This window comes from Serinus canaria, chromosome 1, assembly GCF_022539315.1.
Source record: "Serinus canaria isolate serCan28SL12 chromosome 1, serCan2020, whole genome shotgun sequence".
Taxonomy (NCBI): domain Eukaryota; kingdom Metazoa; phylum Chordata; class Aves; order Passeriformes; family Fringillidae; genus Serinus; species Serinus canaria.
In genome coordinates this window covers 29551402-29578769 of record NC_066313.1, presented here as the reverse complement: position 1 = coordinate 29578769, position 27368 = coordinate 29551402, and the positions used below count along the sequence as shown (strand labels likewise).

General features: G+C 43.3%; 1 protein-coding gene across 7 annotated transcripts in view; it reads left to right on the top strand.

Moving 5' to 3' along the window:
* Positions 1-27368, top strand: part of PAK1 (p21 (RAC1) activated kinase 1) — a 98604-nt gene that overhangs the window by 64220 nt on the left and 7016 nt on the right. For all 7 annotated transcript variants that reach the window (XM_030234424.2, XM_018908341.3, XM_018908344.3 and 4 more), the window contains 11 exons: positions 4577-4787; positions 9624-9724; positions 11200-11347; positions 12477-12514; positions 14391-14507; positions 14819-14993; positions 17899-17962; positions 18837-18885; positions 21186-21298; positions 26572-26689; positions 27118-27217. In XM_030234424.2, coding sequence (XP_030090284.1) covers positions 4598-4787; positions 9624-9724; positions 11200-11347; positions 12477-12514; positions 14391-14507; positions 14819-14993; positions 17899-17962; positions 18837-18885; positions 21186-21298; positions 26572-26689; positions 27118-27217 — 1213 coding nt within the window. In that variant the 5' untranslated portion in view covers positions 4577-4597. The remainder of the gene's footprint in view (positions 1-4576; positions 4788-9623; positions 9725-11199; positions 11348-12476; positions 12515-14390; positions 14508-14818; positions 14994-17898; positions 17963-18836; positions 18886-21185; positions 21299-26571; positions 26690-27117; positions 27218-27368) is intronic.

The window sequence follows — 27368 nt, the reverse complement described above, 5'->3', positions numbered from 1 at the left end:
CAAAGAGAACACAAGCAGCTTGATAGAAACCTAGAGTTCTGCATGGAGCAGCAGGTTTGAAATGATGTCTTTAAGTTAAGTGGAAGGAAAAATGACATACATAGAGGGTCTTTGTTTTCTCTTTTTTTTGCTTGTGTGTGCTACAGTAGGGTCAGAATGTACTTTTGGGTCCCCCTCTGTGAGGTGAATGTCTCAGGAGGCTGTGCCTGTACTGCAGTTTATGCCTGTGGTTTAGACATAAACTTCATGATTTCCTAGGCTCATAGATGTGGCACTTGAGAGTGGCATTTAGTGGTTAACACCATGGTGCTGAGTTAATGCTCGGGCTTGATGATCTTAGGGTCTTTTTCAACCTTAATGATTCTGTGACTGTCTTTTGTGTTATATCTTCTTAACAAAGATCAGCATGGATCTTTGAATCTGTGAATGTACTCTGAACTCTTGGATGCCACTCTTGGCACCTGTGGGTGCTGTCTTCTGTTCAGTACTTCTGCTTGTTCTATCTTCTGTCTGTCCTTTTCCTGTCTGCATAAGTGTTTTGAAGGTGTAAAAGGAGAGTTTGACAGGTTTGCTGTTGACTCTGTTGAGTCTGGGGCAATGATATGTAGCTAATGGGCTGCAAAAGTTGATGGGAAGGGACACGGGGTGCATTGAAGGCAACCATAACTTGACTACAGCAGTCACAGATTGCAGTATGTAATAAAACTTTTCATGAAACAACTAAAACTTTCAGTACTCTCAAATGTCTGCAGAAACAATAGTCCTATATTACAACTATGCCTTCCTGGTGGTGTCGACGGAGTTTGGTTTGAGTGCTGGTATTTTAATATCTATAGTAGTTGAGAATAATTGTGTCTGCAGCTAAAATGTATTCCCTCATCCGACTCTGGTTGAAAAGTTCATGTGCTGTTTCATTGCTTCCACTGTTCACTTAATCACACTGTGGAAACCTAAGATGGATTTCTCAAGGCAGAGTCGTGCTGGTGTGAAGAAGGAAATAACTCAGAGCAGCGATGCTTTGCATTCCTGCTGGAATGGATTGTGCCGAGCTGAGTGACTCATTTCAGTGGCCTGGTGCTGCTGGCTGGGGAAGCGATTGCCTGGTGCTCTGAATCGGGCAGTGCCTACATGAGGGGGTTTGTTTAAAGCCTCCTTACATGTGAATTGGCAGGAGATTATTTTAGGAAGAAGGGATTCTGCACAGCCCGCTGGGCTGCAGTGAGGGAGATGGCTGCCTCTGTGACCACTTGGCCTGGCTCTGGGCTCTCAGCTGTGCCTTGGGTGTGTAATTCTGTCAGGAGAGGGTTTCATCTGCCTACTTTGAAGCCAACAGAAGTTGAAAGTATAATGATGTTTCATTTGACCTCTGTATTGCAGGGGGAGGATTCATTTAAGCAGGTTTTTGGTTTTTCCTTTAAATATATAGAGGCACAAGGCTTTTGGGAACCCTCCAGTGCAGCTATTACAGGGGGTAACTTCTGTGGAATCAGTCTCTTAGTTTTGTGGATTAAGGGATTTCTCTTACCCTCCCCCCCCCCCCCCCCCAATCTCCAAACAGCTCATGTAACTCCAAACATAAGACTTTGATGAAGAGAAAGGTCTGTGAACTTGAGTGATGGAGAGAAAATGAGAGGTAGTACTATAGGCTTTGCCTGCAGCAAAGGTGCAGTTATCAAATTGGTGGGAAACAATATTGCTTGTAAAACTATGTAACTTCTCAGCAGTTACTTGCTCTTTCAGGGAATAATGTAAGATAAACAAGAGCTTGTACTGCCAGTTTCTATCCCTGCGGTAAAACAGTAATTCACTTGTGCGCTATCCTTTCTGACTGAGGGATTTTGAAAAACTTTCTTATATTGAAGAAACTGAGAGCAAATGTCCCTAGGGTTTTGCACCAGTGGAACTGAGAGGGAGGATGCTTGACATCCAGAGATTTTTCTTATACTCTTTTTTTTTTGAGATTTTTCCTTATGTTCTTTTTCTTTCTCCAACACTAGACCAGCCTCTGCCTGTAATCTGGGGCTTTTTTTATTCTTCTCACTTCTTTTTCTCCAGCCTGGAGCCACATACTGCTCTATTTTGATCTGATGTTGCATCCATTCCCCAACTTAGTAAACTTTACTCTTTCTCCTGCTTAGTTTTGTGCCTCTGACAGCAGGTATACTGACCTCTCTGCTCAGTGGGAGAAGGACCCAGAAGTGAGTCAGTCTCCATCCCAGCCATGCCTGCAGCTCCAGGAAGTCTGGCTGGTGGGGGAATCTTTGGATGCACCTTTATTCAAACCCCCGTGGGGGTAAATCAGGGTGTTAGAGCAGCAAATGTGGTGCCACTCCTGGGGAGGTCAGTTTGGCAGGCACATTCCTTTTCTTTCTGCCTCCCTGTTTGCAGTGTATTCCTTGCACCTTCCTGGCAATTTGCTTTTTTGTAGTTAAATAGGATCAAAGCAGAGAATGCATCTCTTATGGGACATTGCTGCTTATGTTGTTTCAAATGGTTTAGTTGTGCCAGTTCAGTTCCAGCCACTGACCCTGTGTTGTGCAAAGCCCATCAGGAAGGCCTCAGTATCTTCATATTTCACTAGATACATGTGCAGCAGTGTCTGCCAAAATTATCAGTTGGGTTTCAGCTTAGACTTTTTTCCACTGCTTAGGCAGGGAGAGTATTCGTTTGCACCAACCACTTCATGGCTGGCACTCCAGCTGTCACTTAGTTCTGCTCTGTTTTATATCTAAGAATGGCATGAGGCTGAAGCTTGAGTGGTGGGACATGCACAGGGCACATGTGAGGACACGCCCAGACAAGTGCACAGATAATTTCCCCCCACCCCTCCCAAATGCCAAAGCTGTCCCACCATTAAAATCAATCCCCAAATGCTAGTCTGTCATTTAATATTCCTTTGCATAGCTGTATTGGAAGGAGAATGGGGCTAGGGTCAGACCTTTTACAAAGTTCCCTATGTGAGAAGACTTGCCCAAAGCCTTACAGCCTGTACTACACTACACCGCCAACCCTCCCATTTAAGCGCAACTGTGAAGAAACTGGGGGTCAATCAAGTGGAAGCAAAGATGGAGCCACAGGCCAGCCATGGCTTGGCAGGCCACAGGGAAACTCTGCTCTTGGCAAAATCTGGCACATTGCTGCTGAGTGACTTCTGTGGGCAGTGTTTGCCTGCCTTAGTTCCCCACAGCAGCAAGAGCAGGGTGCTCTGGGTCCAAAGCTTGCCAGTTACCCTGAGGATCAGTAGCTTGGCTAAAGAAGGCTTTGAAGGCTGGCAGGGTGCTGTGTGGCCATAGGACTCTGGTGTGGTGGTGAGATCTGTTCTGTGTGACTCACTGTCACACTGAGTCCAGCCTGTGGAAAGCGGCTCCCTGACAGTCAGCAGTGATCTCAACTTTGTAACTAAACTTCTTACTTGCAGAGTGCAAACAGCTTCTGACTTTCTGCCGCCCTGTAATTCTCCCTGAGTGAAACAACTTCCCTTACTGCCTGTGAAAGTGGTAAAGCTGCTGAATTGCTTTTTCCACCCAAACAGAAATTGTTCCCACTTTGGTCTTTATTCAGCAGTTAACTCCCAACTTACTTTTGAAAGAAAACATAGTGCAGATGAATTCGAGTTTCCAGAAGGATCTTGCTGCAGCCAGGCTGTGCCTGGAGTAACGCTGATCTCATTTGGGTGGAACAAGTTAGTTGCTGCAGAATAATCTATTACCCTGTTCCCAAGCTTCCGTCTTTAAATCTGCACAGCAGGGATTATTTACTTATGGATTTAAGTGTGTGTTGGGGATCTAGTTTCGTTTGACCCTCCCAACAGAACAAAATGCAATCAACTTCCTGGCAGTTGGAGTTGCCCTTGGAGTGTGCAGTTACTGCAGGAAGGCCAGGGCTGGCTTGGCACAATCGAGGGCTGTGGCACTGCATCTGCGGGGGTGCAGCTCAGGGCTTTGCAGCCACCTCTGCCTCTGAACCCAGTCAGTGGCTTTTTAGCAAAGGAGCCTGAGCAGCTGCATCAAAACTCTGAGTTCAAACTTCAGTCTCTGTGTTGTGAAGTGCTGGAGACTGATGCAAACCTTTTGACATAGTTTTTAGGAGATCTAGCATGGATCTGAGAGGTATTACAAACTCAGCAACTTGTTGGCTCCTCTCAGGTATCCTTACTCTTCACTACATCATGTTTACCTTCTCACCCTGACTTCTACGCCATGGTTTGCTTGAGAATTTGTTGTATCCTGAAACAGGCTTTTCTCAGTGATTAATAATGCAAATGCTCATAGTCTTATTAACAGAAAAAGAAAAGGGATCTTGAGTAGAACTTGAGGTCCTGACATAAATTTTTATGCTTGGTTTGTGTTGCTATCATTTTCCTTGGAAGAGTTCAAAAAGCCTGTGGATGTGGCACTTGGGCGTGTGGTTAATGGTGTACACAGCAGTGCAGGATTAATGGTTGGGCTGAGCTTGCAGGTCCATCTGCAGATACCTGCTTGTGATTTACTTGGTAGTGTGTGGTTCTAGTCCACAATAAATAAATAAATAAATAAATAAATATGGCTTCTAACCTGTTTTCTTTTCCAATTCCCAGTAACGGCCTCCCCAGCTGAAGATGTCTAACAATGGAGTTGAAACAGAAGACAAACCACCTGCTCCTCCAATGAGAAATACCAGCACTATGATTGGTTCAGGAAGCAAAGATCCCGGGACTTTAAACCATGGCTCAAAACCTCTGCCTCCCAATCCAGAAGAAAAGAAGAGGAAGGATCGGTTTTACCGATCTATTTTGCCAGGAGATAAAAGTACAGTATTTTAGCTCTTCTAATAAACCTTCTGTCTTGGTTGGTTCAGGGTACATAAGGTACAGTCTGTAGATATATTGTTTCTAATGATTAATCCTGTAACATTTAATCCATCTCATTTTTTCATGGGATCATAGAATACTAGAATTATTTGGGTTGGAAGGGACCTTAAGGATCATCGTGTTCCAACTTACTTGTCATAGGCAGGGATAGCTTCCCTCAGACCAGGTTCCTCAGAGCCTCATCCAGGCTGGCCTTGAAACTTCCAAAAGGCAGCCACAGCTTCTCTGAGCAACCTGTACCTGTGCCTCACCACTCACAGTGAGGAATTTCTTCCTGATATCTTATTTAAGCCTGCCCTCTCTTGTTTTTAATTAATTCACTCTTGTCTTATCACTCCATGCCCTTGTCAAAATCCCTTTGCAGGTCTCTTTTAGGTCCCCTTTCTTGTGGTTTTTTTTTTTTTTTTTAAATTTATTTTGCCTTTCCCATAAATTATGAGAACAGTGTCCCTGAAAACCTGGACTAGCTCTGGGGCTAGCTCTGTTACTTCCCAGCCTGACTTGTCCATAATGGTCTTGCAAATCATAAGGTTTTGTGCCAATTACAAGCTGCCCAATAAAGCTGGCATTGGCAATTGGTGGAGAGCAGAGCAGAGGGAGGTCTTTTGCTTGTTTTGTTGTTTTAAACAGCAAATAATTTGAGTTATACAAGACTAACATGCAATCTCCTACTAGACCTGTCATATTTTGCCTCATGGCTATTTACTCTGTTCTAATGTCTGGGTCAGGCATTGTCTACTTGCTTTTAAGAACATTCTGTTACTGAAAATTCTTGCATATTTCTTGTGAATTGAAGGAGTTTTTCATGTACAAGGGACTGTAACAGATGGAAAAAGAGATAGGAACTGTGAACTGTACATGAAATTCTAATTTTTAGGATGAGGATATTTTAAAAAAAACCTCTCTCCTATGAATCTTTTGAAGTGATGCAAAAAAAAAAAAACCCAAGAAACTTCATCCCCTAATATGTACTGGTTTCTTTTTATATCTGACCTATTTTTTTGGAGTTCCTCTTCATAATACATCAGCTTTTTCTGTATTGCAATGGTTTCTAAGCACTGGGTAACTGAAGTCAAGACTAAATACCTTCAACTCCCTGGCCTTCAGGAGGGAGGCTGCCTTCTAATTTTTATTAGTGAAAAGACTAATTGAAATGATTGCTTTACTAATTTAAATAAGCGAGGTGGTGGATCATTTTCTACAAATTGAATGTAGCATTCATTATTATTATCCTTATCTGATACTTTTGGCAACTTTGGATTGTTTTACAAATGTGGGGTTTTGAGCCTGCAATCCAGAAACCCGTGAACTCAATGTTAAAAGTCTGCTGGGTCTGGGTTAGAACTTGCCATTATGAGTATGAATCCTAAAAAAGCTGCAGGATTTTTGTGTTGACTTACTTAAGGGAGAGGAGTTTTTAAATCTCCAGGATGAACTGTTCCAGAGATCAAAGAAATCACCTGAAACTTGTAAAGGAGTAAAAGAAGTAGAACCTGAAATGCTAGTTTGAGTTGGATTATGAAGGAGAACTACCAACAAGGAGAAAAATGAAGGTTTGGGGGAAATCAGCAGACAGACTGCGACTCATCCAAAGCTGCCCATATTTACTGAAGATTGGCCAACATGGCAGATGCTTCAAGACATGAGAGATTTTTGTTTAGCCAAGCCCAGCGGAGCCTTCTGTTGCAATACACCTGCCCAAACGAGAATGGTTTCTTCTGTCCTCTAATTCCTGTTGAGCAAAAAATTCCTTAACACTGTCACCTTCACTTCAAATTGCTTGATTTCCATCTTATGAAAACTTCTTCTAGTCTCATGATGACAGCTAAATTCCTAGTGTGTCATGCTGCTTAAATGTAGGGAAATTCTTCAGTGTTCGCAAGACTTCTCTTTGGCTTGTGCCTGAAATAATTTGGGTGTTATTTTTTAGTTTTTATTTGTTTTAAAAGGGAAGTTGTTTTCCAGTCTGTTAGAGGAAAGTAATTTTGAGCAAATCTGTGCTACCCCTGTACATGAGCAGAAGTGTTGTGTAAAGGACACGTGGGGCATAAATCCAGGGCTTCATGCATGTTTGCACACTTGCATTGAACTACTACTCCTTGCCAGGCAGCTCTGAAGATGTCATGCTCTGCCTGCAAAATTTAGGATGTAATTTGTAGTCCTCATTTCCTCTGTCCAAGCCTAAACCACAAATCTGGCATTTAAAAAACCTGTGGGCTTAATACTGGCTGAGTCCTGCCCAGGATGCATGGCTTGTGTGACTTGTTGCTCTCAGCAGGACTTTTGAATATTTTGAATTTTCCTGGGCTCAGAGGACTCGTCAGTGCCTAACTGTGGGTGTCAGTCTGGCTTGAATGGGGCACATTTACCTTCTTTGAGCTTTGCTGAGCTCAGCTGCAGCTTTGAATGGAGGCAAGGTTTTACCCACAAGGTGACAGTGTGCAGCCAACAGGAGCCCTTTCCTTGGTGGCTGGGAGCACTTCACTCCATGTTAGCAGTGCTGAAGACCTTTCTCATCTCAGCATGCTTCAGGATGGCCTCACTGCATGGTCAGACATCCTGCTTCACAGTTGCAGCTCAAGTTGACACAACATTGTAAGGAAACTTTATGGGAGGTTCTTGTGACAGCATTGAACATGGAATGATGAGGTGTTTGTGGAAATAAAGCCTTTGGCGGTGGTAGGTAGGTCATCTTAAGTATATTACATTGTTCCTCTTTTGTATTTTTTTAAAATTAAGATTCTTCAAGTGTTTTTAGCTCATTGCAAGGATAATGCAATCACTTTAAAGGGTCTTTAGTGTTTAGCAAGACTGGCAGTGCCTTTCTCTTAAGTTCTTTTTCTCTTATACCACCTGGTATGACATAAATATCTTCTTACAAAGGCAATTTTTTTATTAATAGTTTTATAATGTTTGGGCTTCTAGATCTGTCAGATCTGCCTGAATGCAGAAATAAAAAAACCCACCTAAGCCTTCTGGATAACAACTGAATGGCCTTAAGCTTTGTTTAGGAGTATGTTCAGTTCTGTGATGGCAGCTGCCCTGGACCACGTGTGGGTGTTCATTGTCCGTGCAGAGCTCTTGCACAGCGGTAATGGTAGAGGTGTCCTCTTCTTCCTCACCTCAGCAATGGGCTTCTAGGCTGGGATGGCACCTCAGTCTTCGGCTTGGAAGAGTGCACTGATCCTGTGGGCAGACCTATGGAATATGGTGGCTCTGATGGCACTCCCTGCACCTCTTTGCCTCTCGCTTTCCATCCGGCGCTAGTGCGTGCGGCAGCCTCTGTGCTGCAGATGCTCACCATCTGCTAACCAGCAGCTGCTCCTGTCTCCTCCTCGCTCCCTTCTCAGGGATGGCTCCTCCAGCATTGCTCTTTTCCCCTTGGCAACTCTGTCACTCCTCTGTGACTCAGCTTCCCTCATTCCCTTTGTTTTAAAGAGGGATCAAAAACAATCTGTTCCATCTTCGTGTCCCAAATGGAGCATCTGATCCTTTTCTTTCTCCAGAATTACTCTGTACAACTGTAGCTCTGTAATGATACAGAGAACAGTGCCAGAGCTGGCACTGAAGGAAATGGGATTCAGTCCTTTGGGGCCAGCCCTGAGCCTCTCTACACAACCAACCACAGCAGTGTCTTAAAGAATTGCTACACTGAGTGTTAGCCTTGCAGGCTTCTCAAATACCTGGGGTTTGGCCTCCATGTTGCCAAAAGTGCACTGGGGAATGGTAGCCACAAAACAAATTCTGTGTGGCTTTGGATTAAAAAAGGGGAGCAGCTGGGAAATGTGAGTGGTTTGCTCACCTTCTCCTGGCTCTGCTAATTTTATAACTGCAAGGAGCAGCAAAGCTGACTAGAATGTGGTTCTTCCTTAAACTAATCTCAATTTCTTAAACACAATAAATGCTAAAAGGAAGGTGGAGTCTTTAATACATAATGAATATGGATGAACTTAATCCAATGCATAATGATAATCTTGTTTGAAGACCTCAGTTTAAAATTTGCAGGGTGCATCTGCTTTGATGCATTTCCTTCCCTCTTTCTTGGTGCCTTCTGCTCCTCACCTGCCAGATTCTGGTATCTTGCTCATGTCTTCAAAGCTGGTTATTAAAACTATCTTTAGTTCATTTTGTGAGAAGAAAAAAAATAGAAGTGCTTTTGCTCATAAGATTTTATGGCAGAATCCCACATTATATTTAGGTTTCTTCACAAACTTTGAGGAAATAGGATGAAGGAAGCAATTTCTAAGCAGTATTTGCAGTTAATTTTGTCCCTGGGTTTTGTATGAGAGGCAAGCGTATATTTAAAAGCACGTAATATTGTTTTGTTTGGTTGTTTTTTTTTTTTAAGTTGCTTAATACAAAAAATAAAAATATGTGTTCAAAACTGACTGGCTTCCACTTACTGCCACTGTAGAGTTTTTGACTCTGACCTGTGTAAGTTTGAGTGAATATTTTAGGTAAATAGCTCTCATGCTGTTAAGTCTAGATATACTAGTTGATACTTCAGATACTGAAAATATCAGTTTCCTTCTTTTGTGCTTGTCCTGTGTTACAGGACTTTTATTTCTGTTGTCCACTCACTGTGGCTGCTCTTAAGTGTGGAAAGCAAGTTTTTAAACTTGCTGTTTGTCTGCTTCAGATCAAAATCCTATGACTAGCAAAAATGGGGGAGGGGGGTGGTTGTGTAGGTGAATTAGAAGCTTTTGGGGAGATTTTAATTCTTGATGCATGTATGGATTTTTTTTCTAATTGTGGTTGTTTTTGTCTCTTGCAGCCAATAAGAAGAAAGAGAAAGAGCGGCCGGAGATCTCCCTCCCCTCAGACTTCGAACACACGATTCATGTGGGGTTTGATGCAGTCACGGGAGAATTCACAGTAAGTGAAGCTGGGGGAAAAGAGAGCTGTGTGGTTTAGCTTATTGCTAGGAGGAGCCAGGGCCCATTAATCTTTTATATATTAATGCTGGAAGGGCTATTACCATCATCTAGTTTGATCTCATTTGAAACACATCTGCAGAGGTTGCCCACTAATTCATGCTGAGAGGCTGTCAAACTTGGCACATCCCAGGAGCTCAGGCTGCCAGCAAACTTTTCCTTTCCTGGTTTTTTGGCTGCTGTGGTCAGCTAAACATGGTATATCTCTCTTGCCTTCCCTTCTCTTCCCCTCCCTTCCCCCTCTAGAGCTGAAAGAAGTCTGTAGCATAGTCTGCGTCCCCCAAGTGAGACTCTGAGAGTTTTCCTTTGGGAGGCACACAGCTGTGTACAACTACTTAGGACAGAACATGTATGTGCTGCCCTAAGGCTAAATGTCAGATGCTTTTATGTGTGCTGGTTTTTTTTTTTAATTGACATGCAAAATACTGTAAAGACAGAGTTGTATTTCATCATCATCATTGTATTTTCACTCTTATTTTGGTTATGAGATGGCAGCAGAAGTTGTTTGTGAGCAAGGTATTTCTACCTGTCTGTAAAATGCTGCTTTTTCAGGGACTTTATTCCCCTACCCTGAGTCATGTGCACATGTGTGTTTTGCATGGCAGCCTCTAGACTTGCCCAGGTTACCCCCCTGTACTGGTGGGGCATTACCTGAGGGGTGTATCCAGCCATCCTTTTGAGCAGAGAGGATAACTTCATTGTTCATGGATCCCAGCCTCTGCCACTTTCTTCATACAAACTGTTATCCCTGCTGGTGAGGCAAGGCACAAATCTGGCTGGTTTTCAGGTGTGGTTATTTTCTTGTGGTTATTTTTTTATCATTTCTGGCTGAAATGATGTCCCTATAATAAAATTTTGAACTTCAGATGTGAAGTTAACACCTCTGCTTTCCCAGCTCTGGTTATAGAAGGCACCACACTGCTGTTACCAAAGAACTCTAGTGCTTCCAGAAGACCCAGATGAGTGTTGCAGACTTCTCAAATACCTGGGGTTTGGCTATGCAGTGCATGTTTCTTCTGTAGTCTTTCTTGAGTATATATAAGTATGTGAATACCTGTGCATAAAGGATTTTGTGGTTTGTTTTGTTTTTTTCTTGAGGCTTTTCCCAAAGTGCAGCAATTGGTTCTTCTCCTTTCTGGTTTTTGAATTTTGTTCTGCAAAGGACCTGGGATTCACCCAGAGACCCAAGAGCAGAGTGACATTTACATGCTCAAGTGTGAACTGTAACACAGGCAGTGGCTAGGGAGGCACACATTCACCACCTCTTTATCTTTCCTCTATTCTTCTGTCTTCTTTTCTCCCTTTTCCCCTCACAATACTGTGTAACTCCAGAACCTGGAGCAGAGCAGTGACAGTGGGCTTATGTTTTGTGCACATGAGACCAGCTGTGTGTTACCAAGGTGCCTCTTCCCACAGGGAATGCCAGAGCAATGGGCACGTCTGCTGCAGACTTCCAACATCACCAAGTCAGAGCAGAAGAAGAACCCCCAGGCAGTGCTGGATGTGTTGGAGTTTTACAACTCCAAGAAGATCTCCAACAGCCAGAAGTACATGAGCTTCACAGGTACATGGGGATGGTATCATGTGGCTGCTTTTTCAAACTCTCCGTGGTCAGGGCATGTGGGGCTTCTTACATTTAATCAACAAGTGGTCTCTCTTTTCAAGGAAAATGTGAATGAGATTCTCTGGCTGCTCAAGCACCCTTCTTCCTTTAAAATGCTCTTCTGTTAATCTGGATGCCCAGCATAGCTGCAAAAGAGTACGTCAGTCTACTGGCTGAGCCTCCCAAACACATACTTTTTCTGATGCTCACAGCCAGCATCTGGAAGGCAGATCCCAGACTGCTGGGGCTGGGCTCCCCCTGATGAAAGTCCCTGGAGAAAACAGGCAGCTAAATTTTGCACCAGTTTCAGTTTGCAGGGTGGGTATGGATGTTGCTTTTTGTGTACTTGGGGTGAGAGTCTCTCTGCTCCCATGTGCCATGCTTGAGGAATGGGCCTGAGCTGCCTGGGTGCTTGAAAATTGCTGGCTGGGTTCCTCTAAAAGTCGAAGCTGCCAAGGTTTTGTGCCTCTTTCTATGGGTTATCTTCCCTCTGAAGGACATCTGCAACCACCACTCCTTTTCCTTTTGACTGCAACTCCTTCCCTTTCTAAATATTAACCCCTACTTTGGTTCTTTTAGGGGGATAGAACCATGTCACCAGACCTGGTACTAATTAGGAAGGCTCCCAGCAGAAATAAAAGCACAAATATTCCCCATGTGTGCCTGGATAGTCAAATGAGAAGCACATCAGTTGACTTGTGGGGTCCTCTCTGCTATTCCAGGAAGTTTGGGTGGCTGAGACTGAATATTTTGCAGTCAGGAGTCAGCTGCAGTGCTTCTGCTGGGGACTTAGTCCATTGATAATATTTTGTGTACGTGGATGGAGGACAATATTCATTCAGGTTTTGCTCTGGGCAATTCCACCCTCCTGCTGCAGGGATTTGTGACTCCTGCATTTGTCTGCATTTATTTACCCTCTGTTCCTATATCTTCCAGGGTTCAGCTGGTTCTGGGAAGCTGGAGTTAGGGAGCTAGGTTTGGGAGCAGCCTTTTTTCCTGCCTTTTCTAAAGAGAGCTTGTTCCTTGATCCTCTCCCCACTTTTGCTGCGTTTGTAACTCATTTATAATGGCATTATCATCTGTCTTTCAGATAAATCAGCTGAGGATTACAATTCATCTAATACATTGGTAAGCCTCACATTCTCAAGTCTGGGGACTAAAAAACTTGCAAAAATTAGTTAATTACATGTAAACTTGTAATTTGCTTAGTGTTTTATAGTCTGATCTATGTATATTTGTATAGTGAGTACATGTTTATAAAAACAGGAGTGCTCCTTTCACTTTTTTTTTAACTGGTGGGGAATAAGGCAGATGGAAGTAGGATTTATAGTGAATTAGTGAATGGAAATTAGTGAATTAATTAGTAGAAATAGGTCTGTTTTCATAGAAGTTGGTCTTTTTCTACACCTAGAATTTGCTAACCACTCTGCTGTCAGGTTTTATTTATCTATAAACATCTGTTTTATAACAAAGTTTATTTGCTAACCTGTGAGGTCTGATTAACTAAAGCTAATGTTGATTAACCAGACTAATTTCTATCAGAACAGGAAATAAAAGGTTCTCCTCCTCTCTGCTTGACCTTTACTCAGTCCTTGCCAGGGCAGGCACCACTCCTATTTGCTTTGTTAGAAGACACGGTAAATTTTGTGTGTGCCTGTGAGATGGAAGAAACAAAACTTTCAGTTTAAGATGGTTCATAAAACCCCACAATTCATGGCCATGTGATTACCTAGAATTGGCTTGTTCTTCTCCCTTCCAAAGTCAGCTTATTCAGATCTGATCATTTAGGACTCTGGAAAAAGAAAAGGAAAATGTTTCTGTCATTGTTCATTATTACACATTGTTGTATGTCAGTCCTCAGAAGTTTCAATATCTGAGGTTGGATTTTTAAGTAAATACTGACAAAAGCAATAGTTACCAGTCTATTGAGATACCCAATGCCCTCCCTCAGGCCAATCTTTAATTTTGTGGATATTCAGGAAATTCCCAGTACATAGTTTTTCCTGGTTGTTTCTGACAAGCTAGCTTTTTGTGTTATGTCAAGTGCATTTTGACAATTATTTGTCAGGATAATAATGACTTCAGGTATTTCAGGCTCAGTGAAATACTGTGTTGCTTTCCCCCTCTTTCTGAGGGTTTTAATACTTTTCCCCCCGTCAGTCTTAGGGAGGTGATGCACAAACAGAACTGGTTTAGTGGGTTGAGGACCTTACCAAGTTTATTCTGAAATATGTGCAAAGGTTGTAATGAACTTCAAATCCAGTTTCACATGGATAAATTTAAAAGTGACTTTCATTCCTAATCACAGTATTGCAGAAAATTCCAGATAATTTTTTTAATCATTTATAAAACTGTTTTTAAACAAAATAATTGTTCCTATTTTCCTATACATTTTTATGCTGGGAAATAATTTAAAAAGAGATTTGAAAATATTTTGCCAGATTCTGCTTCCAAAATCTCACATTAGTTACTTAGGTCTCCATCAACATACCAGATGCAGTGTTAACTTGACCTGCTGACTTTTGGAGAAACCATTAAGAATTTGGTGCAAATTCTGTCATTTAAAGTCTGAAATCGTTATATGAATGGTCAGGGTTTGAAGCAAGCAAAAAGCCCTAAGAGACAGTATAAATAGGGACAGATATTTCCCAACTTGGGTTTCCCAAAGCTTGCTGGTCAGCTGTGTGGGTGTTGGCAAAGCAGTGAGAGAGCCCAGGTCTCCTCAGGTCCTGGGGCAGAGGATTGCTGTCACTCAGGCAGATGAGGAGCTCTGTCTGAGCAGTCGTGTCAGGCACTGTTGGACTGCACATCCATTTCCCATGAAGACCCAGGAATCCTGGGTTTTGCATTTTTCAGACACTGTTACTCACCAGCCTGTTCTGATTATTGTTTTTCTGCACTTGCTTCAGTGCAGTCTCTGTTAGGAATTTAATCTAATGTTTGTGATTTTGTTTATAACATGTGATTGGGGTTTGATTTTTGTTATTTTTACTACTCCATGCAGAATGTGAAGGCTGTCTCTGAGACCCCTGCAGTGCCCTCAGTGTCTGAAGATGAGGATGATGAAGATGATGCAGCTCCACCTCCTGTGATAGCTCCACGACCTGAACACACCAAATCTGTGAGCAGGAATTCTTTGTTCAGCCTGCACTGCTGCAATCACAGTCAGGCCTTGACTGTGGCTCTTTGTCCCTCTGCATGGCTTGATGCTGAGCCCTTCTTGGGAGCAGGAGGGAGGCAGTGGGAGCCATTCCTTCTGGCAGAGTACCTTAGTGTTGTCACCTGCCTAGCTGTGGGGCACGAGTCCTTGATTAGTGATGTTAGTTGCTAACAAAGCAGCTATAGAAATGCATCCCTGACAACAACAGTAACAGGATGAATAGAATTGTTTGAATCTTCACCTGACTTGTGTGTTTTTCCCAACAAAATTAGATATACACCCGCTCTGTGATAGACCCTCTTCCTCCACCTACCAGAGATGTGGCCACCTCTCCTATTTCTTCTCCCTCGGAAAACAGCACAACAGCACCCGACATGCTGGTCAGGAACACAGAGAAGCAGAAGAAAAAGCCAAAAATGTCAGATGAGGAGATACTGGAAAAATTAAGTATGTCCTTGTTCTTTAAAAAAGTTAAATTCCAGGTCCTGCTGTGTTGGTTTCTCAGAATGTCAGCAGGCTGAAACGTTTCCCCCTTTTGCGATCCCTTAGTGACATGGGCCTGCAGTCACAACACAAAACTGGGGGCAGATGTAAGGGGTGAGCTTGCATTTAGGCTGAGCCCCTGTGATACTGGCTGAAGTCCCCAGGGAGCTGCAGATCCACAAGCTCTGCAAAACAAGCCTTGAATAAATAACATCTATTTAACTGTAAAGTCTGAGATCATTCCACATCTTATTCTGCAGCTCTGAAACATGAATGATTATATTGCAATGTTAGACATGAGGTGTCTAAAAGATGGAGAGAAAATTAATGCTTCCCCAAGTTTGCCTTCCTCAGTATCATGGTGTAAAGTGACTTGGTTTTTTTTAAGTGCTTTAACATTTTGTGGGTAGCCAAAATTGGTGGGTTTTTTCTGAGAAAAATTCATCAAGTCTCTCAGATGTGTCCTCATGTCTTTAGCAGTTCCTACCTTCAGTGCAAGTGCTCCTCTGCTGCCTGGTGGTTTTGGGTTATACTGTGTCATATCCAACAGCTGAACCAGCTCTTTGATGCAATTGATTGCTATCCTCAGCCTGGGCCAGGTTTTATCAGCATAGAACATCTCTAATTCTTTGAACTACTAATCCTGTATTAATTACATCCATGCCTTGCTTGTCAGTTGACTTAAATTGTGTTAGCACCTCTATGATAAGGCTGGCCTCTTTGGTTTGAGGGTATATTTGTCAGTATTTTAGGAGTAAGGGTCTAGTAGTTAGATGAAGACTTAATCTGAGGGTACAACTTGAAAAAAAATTTAAAATATTAAAATGGTATCTGAGTAATTAACTCATTTCTCTAAATAAAGCCTAAATTGACTTGATGTTTTGTTAATTGGAACTGCTTGCTATTGGAAAGCTCACACCCGTTGTTTCAAAAAACCAACTTCACTCACTCAATTAGAAGGATTTTTGTATCATTAAGGATTCAAGACATTTTTGTGACCAGGCAGGGCGAGCAGAAACTGTGGCAAAGAAAAAGAAAAGTGCTATTCTAATAAAAATACACCCACTTCAGTCATGCCGAGAAGTGCAAGTGCTACTTTTGGGAGTGTGGAGAAGCAGATGTACCTTCTGACACCTTGCTTGCTCCAGGTGTCAGCTTCTATATGTGGGCTAGTCAGAAAAATGTTATGAAGTTTTAATCTTTAGTCTTAATCTAAGTAAAAATGTCTTTCCACTGAGGGCAGTGGAGCTGTACTTGTGCAGACAAGCAGCCTTTTGACATTTTTGTTTAACTAAAATTATTAAAACTGTAAAGGAAAAATATATTTACATGTACAAAAGATGTGCTAAATGCATGCAGAGGTTAAAAGGAAGCTGCTCAATCCCTATCTCTCAGCAGAAACACAGCATTGGTGCAAGCATAAGTGAATTCTCACTGACTCTTTGGAAGGTAGGAAATACAGCATTCAACAGAGAAAAACTGGCAATTGCCACTTGTCACCACAGCATTTTGTCCAGTCCTTGCCTTGGGGAAACATCTGCAGTCTGAGCTTGTAGCCTGTGTTAGGCTTTGAGGGAAAATTTCCGAATATTTGTCCAGAAATGCCAGTCCTCAGGGCAGACAGCATTGCTTCTGTAAGTGTAGAGTGAGTTTTGTAAAGCCAGATTTCTCTTCCTGCCCTCCTCTCCAAACATGGGTGATATTCCCTACTTCTACCTCTGTCTGTCCTAAACCCCCTGGATTTGGCTGCTCTCCACTGGTGTCTGAAAATAGCCTGCTCTTGCTCTGCTTGCTACTGGATTTCTTGGCTTAATGACCACGAGCAGTTTCTTTGCCAGTATTGATCTGTTCAGGCTCAGCCCCAGGCCCTGTGAGAGCAGCCCCGTATGTCGGCACCTTCGGGGACTTGCAAACGCCAGCTCGGATGCTGCTCTGCATCCCTTGATCCTTTTAGCCACCCTGGTGCTGTTAGAGAGGAGATTGGCTCCCAGATGAGCTCTAGAAATTGCTGGCTCTGGTTCCTTCACCCTAAAAAGGGTGTAATTCCTGCCTGCCATAGGGGAGTTATCAAATTCAGTTTAAGTTTGCAGCCACTTGCAGCCCTGTGCTGTGGAACACCAGGCAAAAATGCTTTTCTCTTTGAGGAAGGCAGTGAGAGACTTTTGGTTTTGGGAGAATGAGCTGAGGTTGCTCTCCAAAACCAGAGGGATGTTGGTGACTGCTGCTAAAACCTGTGCTGACTGTCAAACTCCTGGAAGAGCAGCTCAGCATTGCCCAGGACAGGCAGGGGAGGTTTGGCTCTGGAGGTCTCTCTGCCTTCCCTCCCGAGTCTTGCAGCCCAGTCACTGGGTCAGTAAATGGTTGTGCTTATGCTGGTATGAAAACATAATAAATGCTTTTTTTTCCTGCAAATTTTCATGGTGCAGGGAAATTTTTGACTAGTTTTTTAATAGACTGTTGCCTTCAAGATGACTGAGAGCCCAGCCTCCAAATTCAGAGACATTGCAGTGCAGGGGCATCTTAGATCATCCAGGGTATTGAAGCTGGGAGTGACTTTAACTAGCAGGTTTCCAACAAATGATTGTTTTTCCATGTGTCAGGCCTGTCTATCCCCATCCTGCACCTAGTAATGACTGCCAGTGAAGGTTAAATGTTCTTATTGTGTGTGTCCCATCATTTCTGGAGGGAAGCTCCTGATACAGGGGAATGCTGCAGCTGGGATGTGTGTAAATAACGGAGGACTTCCTTGGTGTCCATGTGCCTCTGGATTTCTGATGAGTGGTTCATGAGACAGAGCCTACTGTGGTCAATGGAGCTGTTCTTACAGCTAGCTCTTGTAGAAAATCCTCTTGTTTTTTGTTTTTTATAGGAAGTATTGTGAGTGTGGGCGATCCAAAAAAGAAGTACACGAATTTTGAGAAGATTGGACAGGGGTTAGTATATGCTCCTTCTCTGTCCTAAACCTTTCACTTCCTTATGCTAAGAAGAATTCACTGAAACCAGGCTAAGACAGCTTGCTGGAAAGGCTGTTGGGGATACTTTGGAAAGTTTATTTTGTTTGGTTGTTTATTTGTTTTTTTTGTTTTTGTTTCTGGTTGTTTTGCTGGGTTCCACGTCCCCCAAATCTTCTCCTGTTCCAGGCAAAGTCACAGGGACTGGGTTTTTGTGGAATTGTGTTGTAATATAAGAAATTATGCCATTAGATGATCAGGTTGATAAATACAGCTACAAGCAGGGAAAGAACTGCTAGACCATCTTCAATTTACAGATTTGCTTCTGAATCAACTTTCCTCAAGGCATGTGCTGTGCCCCTCTAAGCAAGGTAGGGAGAAAGTAGAGGTTGTTGGAGAGACTGTACTGAGGCTAAACACAGATCTGCGGTCAGATCCATGTGCTGAGGCTCAAACTCCTGTTTTCCTCACTACAATGCCCCATTTGTTTACTTCAGCTGATCCTGTTGCTCTGTTATCATGCTGGGCATTCTGCAAGCCGGGGTAGTGTGGTCATGCCACTTGAAATGGAATAAACTCACAGTCCTACAGTTTGCTGGTTTAGCAGCAAGGGTTTGGATGACCATAGTGTTCCTCATTAGGAACTATTCTCCCCATAAATCCTCTGGCTTCTGCCTCAACAACAGCTTGTCTCAGAAATATTTCAGATGATGTTTGCCACTGGAATTATTGCATGTAAAGGAATGGGATTGAGAACACTTTAGAGAGACAAGTGGGAAGGGGCGTGTGTTAAGCTCTCACTTTTACTTTGAGACACTAATAAATAATTTCTTTTTCTTTTCTCTGTTTTGTTTAGAGCTTCAGGCACAGTTTACACAGCAATAGATGTAGCTACAGGACAGGAGGTGAGTGCTGCCAGAGTACCACAGCAGTGGATTTTGGATTGTGTCCCACAAGTTCAAGTTGATGCTACAAAATAAAGACTGTCTTTCAGGGATTCATGACATCTTATTTTTAATGAGGTCTTTATTTACTTACTAATGAGACATGGTTGAGTGGTCTGAGCAGAGAACTGGAAAAATTACTTCACAAGTTTTGATTATGGAATCATTTCATATTTGTAAAGATTCCTTCTGTGATTGCAATGGCTAGAAGCAAATGTTTGGACTGGGCAGTTCCTCAGTAAAAGTTTCTCTCTTCTTACCCAAGATTGCTGCCTGTTTCCATACAAGCTCTTTTATTTGCCCTCTGGTCTTTTGCTTCCTACACTTAAAGGACTTAACTTGCATAAAAATAGTTCCTGTCCAACCCTTTGCCCACTTACTTTCTTGTCCTTGAATTGTGAGACAAGGGATGCCTGTCTTTTCTTTTTTCCCCTCACAAATATTAAAAAGTGTCATACTTATTGCCTGCATCATAAACTAGAAGTGATGGATATGCAGCATCTGTGGAAACCTTTATTTCTACATGGAGGATTTTTTAAAAGATGAAAGTTTGTTATTCCAGATATATTTATGTAAGTCTGAAACAATGTGTGTCCACTTTGCATTTGTACAATGTAAGAGTTATTCACCAGTAAATTTCATAATTGTGCTTTTTGCTGAAATTCCTTCCTTTCCTTTTTCAGTTCCTCAAGAATAAATACACTTAAATTGCAGCCTTTAAGGAAGGGTTCTTATATTTATTTTGAAGCAATGACAAATTTTATAGGAGGGGGAAGTTCTTTGATGGTTTTCTGCTTTCTTTCTGGACCCTCTGAGTGACTCCCATGTGAAAATTTGAACTCTTGTATTACAACAGACTTTTAAATCATTCCCATTACACTAGTGTGACTGGGCCCTGAATTTTTAAATCTGCATTTGGGATCACTGTAACTTTGTCATGCTGTTGCTTGTTCCTTTCTATGAAGTGCACTGAGCTCAGGAGCTCAGTGCAGGGAAACACTGGGAATTTCTTTATCTGCATAAAATGCCTTCCCTTTCTTCTTCGTCTTTCATTCTTCTCTCTGGTCTTGTACAAAGAGCAGCCTGGGGTTTTTGTTTTTGTCTTCTTAAAGTACAGCCCTCGTGAGCACTGTGGAAAAGCAGCATGTCTGTCTGCTCTTGCCTCCTCATGTGTTGGGATTTTTCTATAGTCTTCCCTGCTATACTATCAAAATGCTAATTGAATCCATCAATATTGGCACTCTGTGCCTTTTTTTTTTTTTAAATCCTTGTTTTTTGTGAGTTACTGTAGTTGCTGGCTCCACTCCATTCACCCAGGCCTCTTTCTCTGCATGTAGCAGTTTTGTAAAGGCATAGTTTCACTTCATTCCCTTTGCCTAAATATTGTACCAAAGGCAGTTGAGTGGTAACCTCTATGAGTTATCTCTGCCTCCAGCTGGGCTCAGCAGCTTTACTGATTTGAAAGAGCCTCTGAGGGCCAGGGGCTCTCACGAAGTACTGGTAGTGTGGAAACTTGAATACAAGAGTTACAAACATGTTGTAACTCTTCCTTCCTGCTCTTTGCATACATACATGCAGAGCAGGCATCCTAAAACAGGAAGAAAGCTACTAAACCAAAGGGTTGTAGCTGACAGATCCATCCCTGTTGCCCTTCAGGCATGACTGGACATAAAGCTGACTCCAACTCACTTATTTTCAGCCTTTTATCTAAACATTGATGCCTCTCTCCCCCAGGTCTTGTTGTGACAAAAGAAATAGTTACTACCTTGAAGTACTAAGCATGGTTGTGTTATTTACCCACCCTACTTCTGATTTTTAGAAGCTGAAATTTGCATGGGAGCAGGGAAAAAACACCAATTTTTCAGAAACATCCAATTAAAAATAAAATTAATAAGAATCATTTCAGAACAAAAAGTTTTTAACCTACCAGTCCATACTAGAGCAAGGGGATCTCTTCTTTGTTACCAAGAGACTGTAGATGGAGATGGCTATCCAGCTGTGACATTAAGGTCCAGTATGAAAATGGCAATTCCCCTTGTTCCTTTTATGATTAAGTATCATCCAGCATAAGTGGAAATGGACTGGCTGCAGGAACCTGCAGAGTTATGGGATGGTAATTCAGTAGCTGATGATGAAAAAATGACCTCATGATCCAAAGGTGTTTTTCCTCCCTCATGTGGATGTGGGACTAAATCAACTGGTACTGGCAGGTTTCTGGGGACTCCTGCAATAATGCTTTACTTGATCTCTTTTCACTGCAGGTTGCAATCAAACAGATGAATTTGCAGCAGCAGCCCAAAAAAGAACTGATTATTAATGAGATCCTTGTGATGAGGGAAAACAAAAACTCCAACATTGTCAACTACTTGGACAGGTATGTCAGTATTGGCAGGGCTCACAAAGGGACACTGAAGAACTCTTTCTTGTCAGTGTCTTAAGTGTTCCGGGCTCAGCTTAATGCAAGTGTAGGACAACCTTCCACTGCTTAAAGCATTGTGGGAGTGTGGGTGGCCTGGCAGTCTCTCCAGAATGAGAAGAAACAGGTATCTGAACCAGTGTTAAGGGGATGTCTAGGCTCTCTTCAGAGATGCTGGCAACTAAGGTCCTGTCAGGACTTCATTGTTCATCTCTCTCCTTTGCCAAATTTGACACAACAAACTTACTGTTTATTTCCTTCCTGTCACTAAAGGGGAAGTAGAAACAGTTTGAAATGTATTATTTCTATTTGCTTTCCTCTTCTCTTCTTCTCCACTGAGCAGTGCTGGTGCCAGAGGAGCAGGCTGCTTGTGGGGTTCGATGCAATGCTGTCCCTGTGATTGTGCACTGAGGTTTGTGCACAGTAGTATGACAGCAGTGGGGGTGAATGGCAGGTGACACATAACATTGAGGTCCGGGGAGACCTCAGCACAGCTTTGCAGTACTTTTGGGGGACTTCTAAGAAGAGGGAGAGTGACTTTTAAGGCAGATGGTGATAGAACAAGAGGGAACAGTTTTCATACAAAAGAGGGTAGATTTAGGTTAGATATAATGAAGAAATTCTTCCCTGTGAGGGTGGTGAGGCACTGGCACAGCCTGCCCAGAGATGTAGCTGCCCTGGCAGTGTTCAAGGCCAGGTTGGATAGGGCTCTGAGTTGCCTGGTGTAATGGAAGGTGTCCCTGCCCATGCTTCCAGGTTTGGAACTAGGTGGCCTTGAAGGTCCCTTTGAACCCAAAGCATTCTATCATTCCATGATGCTGAAAGCCCAGCAGGCAAAAGCATTTCATGGTGGCTTGAATTCACCGTCAACATCACAGTGCTGCATTGTGTCAAGCCTGTGTCACTCACTTGTTCAAGCTATAGCTAGCTCCATTTGAGCTGCAGCAAGATTTTCAGTCTGCTGCACTCAACATGTGAATGTAGCAGTCCTGATGAGCCACAGGTTTGCCTTATTGTAAGGGTAAAGGCTGCTTGATAAGGTGGGCTGCAGACTTTAATCTCAGCAGCTTGGGTTTTCTGGGAGATAAAACAGAGGGATGTGACCTAGAATCTCTGGAAATTTGAGAGAGGATTTGCACACGTTTTTGCTCTGTGTGTATATCAAAATCTAATCAGCTGTTTCTTTAATTGGTTTATTTTGCAGGCTTTTATTGTCTTAGCCAAAAGAGGTGTTACTTACAAACTGCAGCAGTTGATTGGCTGAATTTTTGTGGTGCTGTGTCCCATACATAGCTGTAAAGAGCTACTTTGTCGAGGAGACAGAAAGTCTGCTCCTGAAGTTTTTATGGCAGAGGAGTGTGTGCTGGGATCTGCTGCTGGGCACACACCCTCTTCCTAGACAGAGGAGAAAAGTGTTACCAGTGTCAAATGAAACAAGTGGTTAAGAATTGCAGCTGGGCTAGAACTGTTGTTTTCCTCTGGCTCATTAGAGGCTTTGTTTTGACAAAACTGTGTGAGAGACAGGCTCTTCCCATTAGAGAGCATCGCTGTGTATGTTCACTTCCCTTGCCTAGCTGGTGCATCCCAGCTCCATGTCCTGCTGTCTTGTTCAAACTTTCAGCAACAAAAGCTGCTGCTTTTCTCCTCCACTTTCACTGATCTTTTTCAGAGGGATTAGCTTTTGTTTGAGTGCTGCACATGGACAGAAGAGCAACTGGGATGAACATAGGGCTTCTTGTGCCCATTGTGCCACTTCAGCTCTGCAACTGCAGGATTCTGTTGCTGGGGAGCTGTGTCCCTCTTGCCCAGCCTAAATGTGCTTGTTCTTCCCAAGTGCTGAATTGAGCTGATATTTGATTGCCACTTGCTGGCTTCTGTCTCCTGCTGAAGGAGGTGGAGGAAGGATGTGCTGGTCACTGTGGGGCCTGGTTTCTGCTTTGTGGCTTTTTTCAGTGCCTGCCCTTCTGAGTCCCTAATGGGAGCTGCAAGGTAGTTATTGGCATAAACCAGCTCTCTCAGCTCCTGCCCTTATGCAAGGGTTTCCTGTGCTTTGTCCTCTCTGCACTGCCTGGCCTACTTGCTTGTGGTTAAGCAGCTTTTCTGCTGCAGCTGTAGTGGCCAGCATTGCACAAAGGTGTGCTGTGGTATTTAGGATAGTGACATTCAGCTGTACTTAGGAGCTGGATTTAGAAGCATCTGGCTCTGAAGACATTGACATTAGTCTTCTGTACAGACAAACAGCCACTTGTGCTGAGTTACCTGCTGGAGTTGCCAGTTCCTTTCTGCTGCATGAAAGAGGCCCTCAGAGCCCTGCTTCTAAACTCAGCCATCAGGCATCAGATGCCCAATTCTAGGCAAAGCAAACTCCTGCCCTTTAGTTTTGTTCTGAACAACTCCTTAACTTAATAAACCCCCAAATAAGTGGTAGCCTCATTTACCCTAACCCCAAACTGTAATAAGGACGGATGGTCAGTGAATAAAGCTGAAGATGTGAGACAGTCATGCTACAAGACCACAGTGTTTCTTTCCAGGCTGCATTCATGTTTGCATGTTGGAAGCATGTTACTGGTGCAAAATTCTGTAATGAATGAACTTGCACTTCTGGGCAACTTCAAATTCCATCAATTTCACCAATAAAGAATGGGTATTTGTGATGGAGAGGGCTTGGTGAACAGCTTCCTAAGGTATCTAAGTGGAGGCTGAGGAACACCTTAGGGAATCAGACATTACCTGCTCTTGCAGATGGATGAACACAAAGCTGTAGACTATCTCCTTCCTCACAGAATTTCATCAGGTTTTTCTTACTGCCAGCTTGTTCTGGAAGGTGACTGTGGGTGACAATATGTGACACCATGCTGTGCCTGATGTCGCATCGCAGCAGCATGTAGGTGTATGGGCTTCCTGGTGGTGTCTCTAGAACTGCTGAGAGAGTGGGTTTGAGTCATGCCTGCAGTGGGCAGCTCAGTGACTAAGACTGGCAGGAGAGTGGAAAGATCCCCGAGACAGTGCCACCCTGGAATGACATTCCTTTGGTGGTAGCTGTCAGGGAGCCACTGTTAAGTTCCCCTCCTTGTGTGTTGTGTCAAATCTATCAGTTATTGAGTTGCCAGGATCTTGGCACATGTTTGTGGCTGCTCATGGCTCAGCCTTGGTTTCACAGTGTGGTTCTTGGCTCGCTCCGTCTGTTTTGGCTGCAGAGAGATACCAGCTTGCTCCCAGCATGTGGAACCTGAGATAGTCATGCAAAGAGCCCATTCTGCCCTCATCCTTACAGTCAAGTGCATTTGGGCTGCAAAGAGTGGATTTGTGCTGCAGAGAGTGCTACTGGCAGTAAAGGGAAACCTTGTGATGTCCATGGTGGGTGGTGTGTTGAGAGGGTGCTGATAAAATCTGCAGAGAGCCTGATTTGGCAGAAGTGAAGAAGTAGCTATGGCATAGGGGCAGGAAGGAAGAGTGTGGATGGAGTTGGGCTTTCAGAGCCCAACAGAAAGTAAATGACCCACAGAGTTAGCAGAATGCTTCTGAAAGCAGTCTTGCTGCTCCTCTCTCACTCAGAGGGGCTGCTCTGCACGTGGTACTGCCATTGCTGGGGTCTGTAATGCTGGGAAAACAAAATTCCAGTGCATCAGCTTCTGTTCCATAGTGGAGTTTGTGCTGCAGGAGCACAGCCCTGTGCCCTTGGGCTTTGTATCCTGGAAGAATCTGCAGATGGCACCTTCCTACATAGTCCTCAGCATCAGCAAGCCAAGACACCCACTTTGTCTCTGGAATGGAAAGCTGTCCATAACTGTAACACTACTGTCATCCAGGCGTAGCTCAGACCATTATTACTATTTAGTGGGATTTTTTTTTATCAGCTTAGTGTTGTCAGTGTGTCCTCTGGGTGTAAATACCACACCTTGCTCACTCCTGTGATGTCTCACTCATCTCTGTCTACTTTCCATGCCAAGCTTAATGGCTTCTTTCTCCTTTACTGTTGCTTTCTATCTAGTTGTTCCCTAGTACCTATCCCAGCTTTTGCATTTGGCTCCTGCCAAATCCATTCCTCAGTAGGATCAGTGTTTTATAGCAAAGCAAATGCGTCCTTGATGAACTCTAATACCAGATGAAACTTTTAATTAGATTCTCTGTCCTCTCACTTTTGACTCATTTGTCCATTCACTTGAAAAATGAGGGGATAGGCTGAAAAGGTGGGTTTTCATACTGATGATTCCTTCCTTCAGGAATGTGTCATCCTGATGTGTTTATTGTTCATGGAAGTTTGTGTTGATGGGTTCAAAAAGGGGCAGAAATAGTTGGTGGGGGGTTTTATTTGTTTTTTCTTTGGTTTCTTGTTTGTTTTGAGGTTTTTTATTCTTGTTTGTTTTAATGAGTTATTGCTGAAGTCTTCATCTCCTGTCTTCCACTTTTAAACATGGGTACACACACATTCAGCAGAAAGGTATATCCCAAATGACTGAGAAAAGCCACTCTCATCTCAGCTGTCTCCTCCCCATCGTCCTATGAGCCTTTTTTAGAAAAGACCTGCCTTTTGGGGGTTTAATTTTTTATTTAAAGTCTTTTAGAATTGCTGTTTCATTCAATAAGGTGTACTCCTTTGCCTTCATAAATGGTTCTGAAATTTTCAGACCAAATCATAGACTAGTTTGATAATGTGGAAAAGATTGAGGTGATTTTCAAATGCATGATGCTTAAAAAAGAAGTGCTCTTTCATGATTGATTGTGGGTAGCCATCTTCTGTGTCACCCTGAACTGTCCCTGGGCTGAGGCAAAGCAGTCAGTTGCTTAGGACAGCAGGATGCCAGGAGTAATCAAACAGCCCCCAGCCACCTCTTCCAGAGAAAGAGCCCTCAGAAGCCATTGCTGTGTGCCAGATATCTGGGTTGCATACTTGGACCCCATCCTTGAGTAGGAGCTCTTTGCCTTCTCTCCCAGCAGCAGGAGCAGTTGTAAGGTCGGGTGTTCATCCTTTCCATGGCAGAAAAATTCAGCCTTGCTTTTATGGACAGGAAACTTGTAGCTGGCTCCCCCACTACATCTCTCCTCAACATTCTGCACTCACCCTTCTCTTTGGTCATTCAGGTTGTGATCAGGTGCTCCCATGCACAGCAAGTACCAGGAGCATGTGGTTCCCCAATACCATCAATTGCAGCTCTTGTTTTTATTGCACTTGTAAGAGAGCTTTACAACCCTGTGCAATCTGATTTTAAAATCTGGCTTGGGCTCTTCAGTTACCTTGTAGGAGAAGAGCTGTGGGTGGTGATGGAGTACTTGGCTGGAGGTTCCCTAACCGACGTGGTGACGGAGACCTGCATGGACGAGGGACAAATCGCCGCCGTGTGCCGGGAGGTGAGGCACCACCTTGACTTGGGAATGGGACATGGACTTCCCACAACCTGTCACTGACTCCTTGGAAATGCTTCCAGCTTCTGTAATGTGACAGTCATCCTTTTAGAGGATGGGTTTCACCTGTGAGGTTGCAGCATACAATGCTAATGCAAGCCTCATGTCTCACCCCAGAGGCAGGAACTAGAGTGGGAAATGGGGGTGGAATCCTCTTGGTTTTGTCTGTTCTTCAAGTCTTTTGGGACTAACTTGTCCTCCTAGGGCCTGCTGATCACAGTGTGACATCTCCCTGTGGCCCTGCACATACTGAATATGTGAAAGGTCCTAACACTTACAAGCAAAAATGTGCAGTCTGTTTGAGTCCTTTAGTTGGCTAATTGTGACTGGTGAATCATTTCATGCACAGTAAGAATATCTCAATTATTTTTCAGTGTCTCCAAGCCCTGGAATTCCTCCATTCAAACCAAGTTATTCACAGGGACATCAAGAGTGACAACATCCTGCTGGGAATGGATGGCTCTGTCAAACTAAGTATGCAGGGAACATTACTGCTGATGACTTATCAACCCATGCCAGTTATCTGCTCTGGGCCTGGCATTTTAGGGAGATGGGTGTTTGAGGTGCTTGATGCTGTCATGATGAACAGGCTGTAGAAATGCTACTGTTGATATTTCTGTAGCAT